Below are 9,448 nucleotides of genomic sequence, written 5' to 3'. Positions count from 1 at the left end.
GTTGGAGAAGGATGTCATGCTGGGTAGGGTGGAGGGTCAGAGAAAAAGAGGAAGACCCCCAACGAGATGGATCGGCCAGGTAGCATCATTGATGGCGAGAAGTGTGGCATTAGCGGTAGTGAGGTTGGCCCAGGATCGGACATTGTTTTGTTCTGCTGTGTATGGGGTCGCTATGAGTCGGTTCTGACTTGATGGCACCAGACAACAACAACAACAACAACAGAATGCTGGTTTGTCCCGTCTTAAGCGGTAACCTTTGGTAAATTGGCTAAGGAGATATCTTCCAGGTTTCTCTACTGTAAATTTACTCCTTTTTTGTTTGTTATTAAGAGATTTGTGAGAAGACACATTTGAAGCTCTGTAAATATCCTTTTTTTTAAAATCAAGCCTTCACCCACTTGCTTTGATGTCCTCTGATGATTCTTGCCTGCTGAACCAATCAATACTGTGATAGTTGCTAAATGCTTGTTTTTTAATTCCCTTTTCCCTCTATACTTTCTACTATCAGCAAAAGTTTTCTTTTCTGTCTGTCTTCTCTGTTAGTCATCAGTATGGATGTATTGATTTTTACTTTGTTATACAGATTATAGTTTATTGCTATTTATCTTGTCAAATTGTCCCATATATGACCAATGGGAGCCAATATAACTGGGAGCTGCTATGGAGTATGATTTCCTCATTCATTCTAGGATAGGAGGGAGCCCTGGTAGTGCGATTATTAAGTGCTTGGTGACTAATTGAAATGTCAGTGGTTCAAGCCTGCCAGTGATTCTATAGGTAATCTTGACAGATAGGGAAAATCAATGTACTCTGACAGTCTGCTTCTACAAAGATGGTAGCCTAGGAAACGCTATCTTCTCTAGGGTGGCTGAGTCAGAATGGACTCCAAGGTATACAACAACAGCAGGATTGGAGGGAGGAGATTGTTGATGTGTAAATGAGTGTCTCCCTTGCTCTCAGTTGGGTTGGCCACCTTTGCTTTATGTTACTTTGAGATTTATTTAAGTGTTTGCTGTGTGTTTCCCTTTCTTTTACATGGGTTCAAATAGAAGTAACCACAGGACCAATATGTTTTATTTCTCTTGAAATAAATTTAGTTTGTGTCTGTGTGTGTCCTTGTCATAATATTTTAATCTTTTTTCTTACTGTAAGATTATGATTGCATTAAATATTACTGTATCTGAACACATTGGAATGTCAAGAATGTTCTGATTATATTCAAAACTATTTTCTTTTTGCCACGTTGTTCTATTGCATATTTTAGGTGCTCCAAACTGAACACACTTGATATTATTTAGCTAATGTTTTGTTTATCTTCTTGCATAAGAACTGTACAAATAAATTATAACACAGAATTTTACCTTGGGTAGGAGCAGTCACAGAAACATGAACTCCTTGTTGATGAAGACTTCTGTGGGAGTTATTTCAAGAATATTGATTGTTGGACAACCAAAAATGAAAACTTAGAATGTAACAGTGATTTACAGGTGTTTCCATCATTGACTGTGAGTATCTGCCTTACCATCTTAAAACAGAGTTTATTTTATTCCCAGTGAATACAAATCAATGTAAATTCTGTTTCGTCACTATTCCGATAAAGAATGGTGTCTACTTTTTTAAAATCTGAGGTTAATTTAGTTTGTGTCTCTGTGTATAATAGTATATAGTAAGACAATGGCACCATTGTTCCCTCTTCTTATACCCCTTCAGATTCCTTGCAAGAGTTTTTCTACAATCTACTGTCGCAGCGTCATCTCTCAGTCTCTTTTCTGTCTACCCACTCCAGTCAGTCTTTTGCCCCCTCCATTCCAACACTTCCACTCTAGTCAAGATCCCCAGTAACCATGTTGTTAATCCAGTGGTCTGGTCTCAGTTCTCACCTTGCTTGACTTATGAACATTTAACACAACTGAAGTCTTTCTTTCTTTCTGCACTTTCTCAACTTGGCTTCCAGTACTCCATTTATCTTCTGGTTTCCCCACTTGCTTTCTGGTTGTTCCTTCGTCTTCTTTCTTGTTGGGACTGCCTCTTATTCCTATGTTGTAGGGCTTCACTGCCCAGCTCATGGTCTTCTTTTCTATTTTTACTTCTTCCTTTGGTCATCTCATCCAGTCACATTGCTTTAAATACTATCTGTATGCTGTTGGCTTCTAAATTTGTATCTCCCGCCTAGACTTACTTATCCAACTAAGTACAGTTGGATTACTTAACAGACATCTAAAAGTCAACAAACGTGTCCAGGGTAGAATTTCTGATCTTCTCTAAGCCTGCTTCATGTAGAACCTTTCCCATTTTGGTTGATGGTAATTCTTTTCTTACACTTCTTCAGGCTAAAAACTTCAAAGTTATCCTTGACACCATTCTGTTTTCTCATACTCAGATCTACAGGAAATTCTTTTGATTTTATTGCCAAAATAAATCCAGATTTTGAATGTGTCTCACTGCCTCCAACTTGTTCTAAGCCATTGCTGTCTCTTGCCTTGATTAAAATGTTGTTGGTATTAAGTGCAGTCAAGTCAGTTCCAAGTAACAGTGACTCTGTATCGGGTTTCTGAGGAGGGACTAATAAATTTGAACTGTTAACCTTGCCATTCAAACCAACCTTTTGGTACAGTGCTTATCCTACAGCACCACACGAGGAATCCTTGCTCTTATCTTTCAATCTCATTGAGCTCTTTTATTCTCCTCAAACATTCTAGGTACACTCTTGTTTTTTCTACACTCTTGCCTTAGAGTCTTTGAACAACGTATTCCCACCTGGAATGCTCTTCTCCCAGAGATTTGCTTGAGAACTCTTTCATCAAGTCATTTATTCAGATCTTGTTTTCTCAACAAGGCCTCCTCTGACCTTTAACTCTTTTGTTGTTCTGTCTGTTCATTTTTGCTCCAGAATTGACTATTTTAATAATTGTAATTTTAAATTATGTTTTGATATCCAAAGGGCAAGCACCCTTATTATTTGCATTCAGAAATGGTTTATTATTATTCTTAAAGAACATAAATATGGACTTTTTTATTATGTTAAAAAATCCTTTAGAATTCAAATAGGAATTGCATTAGTTTATGTCATAATAATGGAGAGGACCAATATCTTCAAAACATCAAGTCATCCCACCCAGGAAAATGATACATCTATTTAATTTTGTTTCTCAGTAATATTTTTTAGTTGTCTTTGTAAATGGTTTGTGTATTTTTATTAAGTTCATGTTTGCCTGCTCTATTCAATGATCAATTGCCAGCATTAAAAAAAAAAAAATAGAACTAAACATTTAGGTGCCAGGATTATCTTAGTTGTCTTAATAATATCAAATAGTTTAACCACAGTTTAAGAGAAAACCTTTATACCTTTATCAGAATGACTAAATCATAGTACTCCTATACACAAAAGACTGGTTATTAAAACTTACATAGAAGGCTTGTAAAGACTTTAAGGATTCTTAATGACATGTTAACAGAAAAAAAAAAAAAGCTATAAAATAGTAGGCTTTGTTTGCACTCATTTTGAATTACAGTTAGAAAACAGCATGGATGGTTACATTCTAAAATGTTAATAGCAATCATTCCTGAGTATGAGGTTATGGGTCATTTGAATTTATCTTTGTTTGCTGTAAATTCTGAAGTGAACAACAGATTTTTAAAGGTTTTCTTAGTTTTTATTTTTTAAACATTCTTATTGTGAATTGAGTGATAGTTCACATGAGAGAACATGAGTTTTAAACTCATCATATTTATTTCTTTGCAATAATTACAATCCCCTGCATGCTTCATCATTCAAACAGCCAAAGGGCGCCCCTGGCTGCCAGCACACATCTCCTCTCTCTTCATAAGTCTAGAGTCTTCAGCTGCTCCGTCTCGCCGCATCTTCATCTCTAGCATCACTGCTTCTCTGGGTAGGGTCCCACACTCTCCTCCAACTCTTCTCCCTTGATGGTCCTAGGTTCCTGCACCCAGGGACTATAAGATCAAACACTCACCCCTTTTTGCTACAAAAGCTCTAAAAGGTGTTCTTTATTTTTCAAAAAAAAAAGTGTAATAAATATCCTGTAGTAGTTGTCTAGTGCTGCTATAACAGAAACACCACAAGGATGGCTTAAACAAACAAATCTATTTATTCTCTCACATTTTGAGGCAGCTCTAGGGGAAGGCTTTTTCTTTCTTTGTTGGCTCTTTCAAGGGAAATGACCTTGTCTCCTTTCAGTGCCTGTAGGCCCAGCATCCCTTGCAGGTCTCTGTGCATCTTGGCATCAATCTTCCCCTGGATCCAGGAGCTTGACAGTGCAGGACCCCAAATTCATAGCATGCACTCTAATTTTGGCTCTTTTTTCTTGGTGATAATAGGTCACTCTGTCTGATCAATTCTTTCTCTTTTTAGCTCTTGTATAAGAGAAAAAATGCTGCAGGCCACACCTCTGGGCAACTCTTTTACAGTCAGGTTGTGATGGGGTGAAGGGTATTGCAGCCCACTCTTAATCCTCTTATTGGTTTATCACATCAGATCACCTCATGGTGAATCCTCATAGCACTGCCATTTTGTAATTCTTTATAACTGCCAGAAGTCCTGGTGTGGCGCTATTGTGGCAGGGTCAGCACTGCACTGCTAACTATAAGGTCAGTGGTTCAAACCCACCAGCCATTCCTCAGAAACCCTAAACAGGGTTGCTATGAGTCAGAACTGACTCGATGTTGCTTACCAACAATAACAACTTAACTGCCAAAACATGAGAATCATGGCCCAGCCAAGTTGACAAATATTTGGGGAGGACACAATTCAGTCTATGACTTGTATAGGAGAGAGTCCTACCATAAATGTGCAGCTAAATGAATTTCAAAAACTGGCCACCCATGTGTAAATGCCACCCAGCTGAAGAGGGTATGTTTGTGCTCATGCGCCCTTTGACTCCCCAGCGCCCTCTCCACCAACAGTCACCATGATCTTCATTAAGGAAGTAAACAGAATCTTGTTACTTATGTTCAGGATGCAGTAAGATTTGGTCTCTCATAATCAGCTTTTAAGTCTTTTATCCTTAGCACATGTTTCTGCTTAATTATTAAAATTATTTTCCCTATAGAATTGCAACAGCATAAATTGGAATTATTTTACTTTTTTTTTCTCCCCAGAATAAAGAGCTAATGCCAAATATCAAAAATGTTTCAAACCACGAAGGACCAACGGTAAGAAGTCATTTTATATGACTTTACATCAAATACACTAATTATATTAGGTCTGAAAAAAACATGATGGACAGATAATTTGTCAAGGGACATAATGTAATGTTAACAGAATTGGGAACGCAACAAAGAATATTGTTTTAAACAGCATATTTTCTTAATGTATCTCTATGAATTTTGTAAATACTGGTGCTGGCTTTCTTTTAAAAGTCTCTTAAAGATTATAATTTAAAATGAAACGTAATACTTTTTTTTTCTTTAAAAATAAAATTGCATTTCCAGATGCCCACAAGGAGATACCAAAATTTTTGCTGTTAGGGAATTAGTAGAAGTCAGAAGATTGAATAAGAAGTCGAGAGGGTCACAGGGAATTATGTATAGAGACTGACAGCAGTTTAAGAGAAGCTAGTGTTTGCTTAGGTTACGAATCGGGCTGCGAACCTTAAGGTCAGCGGTTCGAAACTACCAGCTGCTCCGCGGGAGAAAGATGAGGCTTTCTACTCCCGTAAAGATTTACACCCTCGGAAACCGTATACAGGGTCGCTATGGGTCGGAACCGACTCGATGGCACATAACAACAACAACAGTGTTTGCTTAAGGAGTCTTGCTGGAGTAGTGGTTAAGCAATCAGCTGCTAACCAGAAGGTCGGTGGTTTGATCCCACCAACAGCTCTGTGGGAGAACAATATGGTTCCATAGAGTTGACAGCTTTGGAGACCCTCTGGGGCAGGTCCACTCTGTCCTGTAGGGTCGTTATGAGTGGGGATTGACTGGACAGCAGCACACAACAGCAACAACACTTGCTTTGTATTGTATTGTGGTTCTTCCCATTTCCTGTTTTCTTCAGCTGTCTTAGAGGGAACTCTTGATAGTGGAAAGGCATTTGTCCTGCAGTGGCTAGGACGGACTCTATGATCTAGAGATTCTCTGACTGGTAGAAAAGTTAAGAAATGAAAGAACTGAAAGGAAATGTTTAGGAAGGAGGAATGTAGAAAGTTCTGGTCCAAGTATGCAAGTATGTGGGGGAATTAGAGAGTGCATAGACATTATGCTGAGTAAATAATCCAAGAAGCTGGGTTCTATGAAGAAAAACGGGGCATCAGGATAGGAGGAAGACTCATTAACAACCTGCAATATGCAGATGATATGTCCTTGCTTTCTGAAAGTGAAGAGAATTTAAAATACTTACTGATGAATATCAAAGACCATAACCTTTGATATGGATTACCTCTCAATGTGAAGAAAACAGAAATCCTCACCACTGGACCAATAAACAACATTCTTATCAACAGAGAAAAAATTGAAGTTGTCAAGGACTTCATTCTTCTTGGATTAACTATCAACACTCATGGAAGCAGCAGTTAAGAAATCTAATGACATACTGCATTAGGCAAATCTGCTGTACAAGACCTCTTTAAAGTGTTGAAGAGCAAAGATGTCAGCTTGAGGTCTAAGGTGTGCTTGAACAAAGCCATGGTATTTTTAATAACCTCATATGCATGTGAAAGCTGGACAAGTGAATAAGGAAGACCATAGAAGAATTGACACATTTGAGTTATGGTGTTGGAGGAGAGAATATTAAAAGTACCATGGGCTGCCAAAGGAACCAACAGATCTGTTTTGGAAGAAGTGCAGCCAGAGTGCTCCTTGGAGGCCAGGATGGCCAAACTTGGTGTCTCATACTTCAGACATATTGTTAGGAGGGAACAGCCTCTGGAGAAGGATATCATGTTTGGTAAGGTGGAGGGTCAGAAAAAAAAGAGGAAGACCCCAAGCAAGATGGATTGGCAAAGTGACAGCATCAGTGGGCTCAAGTGTGGCAACAATTTTGAGGTTGGCCTAGGACCAGGCAGTGTTTTGTTCTGTTGTGTGTAGCGTCACAAAGAGTTGGTACCAACTCTATGGCACCTAAGAAAAAGAACAACATAGGCATTACAGTGAGCAGTGGTATTCCTCCCCCACCTTAGGAGTTTGAATCACCCAGCTCACTTTGAATACGTGTACTTCATCTCAGTTGTTTCTCACAGTGTTATCTGCCTTCTTCCTCCCCCAACTCAATATTTAAGAGCACATATGTAATTAAAACTGGAAGCTTGATAACATTAGAATAAAAATATGAGATAGTATTAGAAACAAAAATTTGAATAGTATTATTAAATACTGTGTAGAAGAGTAATATTTGGTTAATGAGGGGCCTCATTAATATGTATAAATGTAATAGAAAAACATTAAAATATGTTACAAGCTGTTTTCTTCTTCTGCCCTTCTCAGAGAGGAAGGATGCTGGTGGAAAGTTAGTCCGATGGCTGTCCTTTCCTTGCCTCCTGCTCCATTTTTTCTTTTTCTTTTTAAGCAAGCACAGTTCAATCATTCAGACTTGTTTTAAAATATGACAAGCAATTGTTTATTATATCTTAAGTGGCAATTAAAAAATATATAACATTAAGGCTGTTTTCCTCTATTTTAGGATGTAATTGCCCGAACACAGAGAGATGGGTTTCATATCTTTATTGTATCTATTAAAACGGAGAAAACAGATGCAAACTGGAATTTGAATGGTATAGTTAAACTGCATACGTGTGTATTGTTTCCATTTACTTTATTCTGTATTTAGCTGTTGGCCTGAATCCACATACTGTGTTAAAAACACAGGCAAAAATGAATTTCAGTTATTTAAACTTAACATTTTGGGAACTTAAAGCATTATGCTTGTCTTAATTCTAGTATTTTTTTAACATGTACTGAAATTTTTATTTTGTTAATTTGAGATAAAATTTAAAAACCTCATACTTCAAAACCAAATCAAACTCAATGCCGTGGAGTCGGTTCTGACTCATAGCGACCCTGTCTAGGGTTCTGAGGCTGTCCATCTTTATAGGAGCAGAAAGGCTCCGCTTTCTCCTGTAGAGTGGCTGGTGAGTTTGAACTGCCAGTCTTGAAATTAACAGTCCAGTGTTTATCCTGTAGCTCCACCTGGGCTCCTTTTATACTTCATGTTGTTGTTGTTAAGTACTGTGGAGTTGGTTCAGACTCATAGCGATCCCGTATAAGGTTTCCAAGGAGAAGCTAGTAAGTTTGAACTGCTAGCCTTATGGTTCAAACCGACCTTGCGATCCCGTGCTTTATCCCACAATACCACACCAAGACTCTTTCATACTTCATGTTGTTGTTGTTGTTAAGTCCTGTAGAGTTGGTTCTGACTCGTAAAGACCCTGTATAGGGTTTCTGAGGAGCAACTAGTGAGTTTGAACTGCCAACCTTGCAATTCAAACTGACCTAGCAGTCCAGTGCTTATCCTACAGTGCCTCACAATATAAAATGCGCCATCCTTTTTGACTTTAGTTTTTTAACATACAGAAATGAGTTCCAAAAGTTCATGTAAAAATAGAATTAAAAGGTAATGGAACTTTTCCACGAACGTTTTGAAGCCCCTTGTTTTTGAAGTAGATTATATTTATTTCATGAAAATTGGCATCATTGAGACTTTAAAATATTTGTCTTTGAAAACTATTATTTCAAAGAGCCTGCCTACATCCCAGGAGTAGAAGTGCTATGTCCACCAACTAAGGTCCCCTCTGATATCTCCCCTGCACCACCCTCACTTCATGATGCTGAACCCTCTGGGTCTGGTTACGAGAAGTTCCGTAGTGCCTAGTGCAGGAGTCAGCTCTCAGTAAGCTCTTTTCAAGGGAATGAACACTTTCATGTGCCCTCTAATTGCTTTGACTGATGTGTTCCAGAGTGGGCGTTACCTTGGCAAACACCACCAAGCAGCATGTGCCCGTCCTGAGCATTTGCATATTGCTCCGATTCATCCACTGTGGAGAGGCTGAAAACAATGAGGCCACCTGGGCATTGTTGCTGAGGAGCCCTGGGCCTGGGCAGGGGAGGTGGTCTCAGGGCACCTGAGGCTGGGAAGGGATGGCATGGGTCAAACTATGCCATATAGAGGGGAGCAGTGAGCTTGGCATCATTTACTTACCTAGCCTGCACCTCCTTTCTACCATGCTGCCTTTTCCCAACACCCACCCACTGCCATTGACTCATGTGACCCTGTAGGACAAAAACTGTCAATCTTTATGGGAGCAGACTGCCACATCTGTCTCCAGTGGAGTGGCAGGTGGATTTGAACTGCTAACCTTGTGATTAGAAATCCAATGCTTAATACATGGTGCCACTAGGACTCTGTTCTCCCAACACCAGCAGGCAGTTTTTAAGTGCCTGCTACTTAGTAATTGAGCCCTGGTATGGTGTAGGATAAGCACTGGACTGCTAATCG

General features: G+C 39.0%; 1 protein-coding gene across 1 annotated transcript in view; it reads left to right on the top strand.

The window, feature by feature from the left end:
* Nucleotides 1–9,448, top strand: part of TMEM87B (transmembrane protein 87B) — a 73,988-nt gene that overhangs the window by 29,559 nt on the left and 34,981 nt on the right. The window contains exons 5-7 of the mRNA XM_006876449.1: nucleotides 1,377–1,505; nucleotides 5,119–5,172; nucleotides 7,637–7,727. Coding sequence (XP_006876511.1) covers nucleotides 1,377–1,505; nucleotides 5,119–5,172; nucleotides 7,637–7,727 — 274 coding nt within the window. The remainder of the gene's footprint in view (nucleotides 1–1,376; nucleotides 1,506–5,118; nucleotides 5,173–7,636; nucleotides 7,728–9,448) is intronic.

The sequence above is a fragment of the Chrysochloris asiatica genome, unplaced genomic scaffold, assembly GCF_000296735.1.
Source record: "Chrysochloris asiatica unplaced genomic scaffold, ChrAsi1.0 scaffold00380, whole genome shotgun sequence".
NCBI lineage: Eukaryota > Metazoa > Chordata > Mammalia > Afrosoricida > Chrysochloridae > Chrysochloris > Chrysochloris asiatica.
Note: the sequence above shows the minus strand (reverse complement) of the source record. Positions and strands in the feature narration are given on the sequence as shown.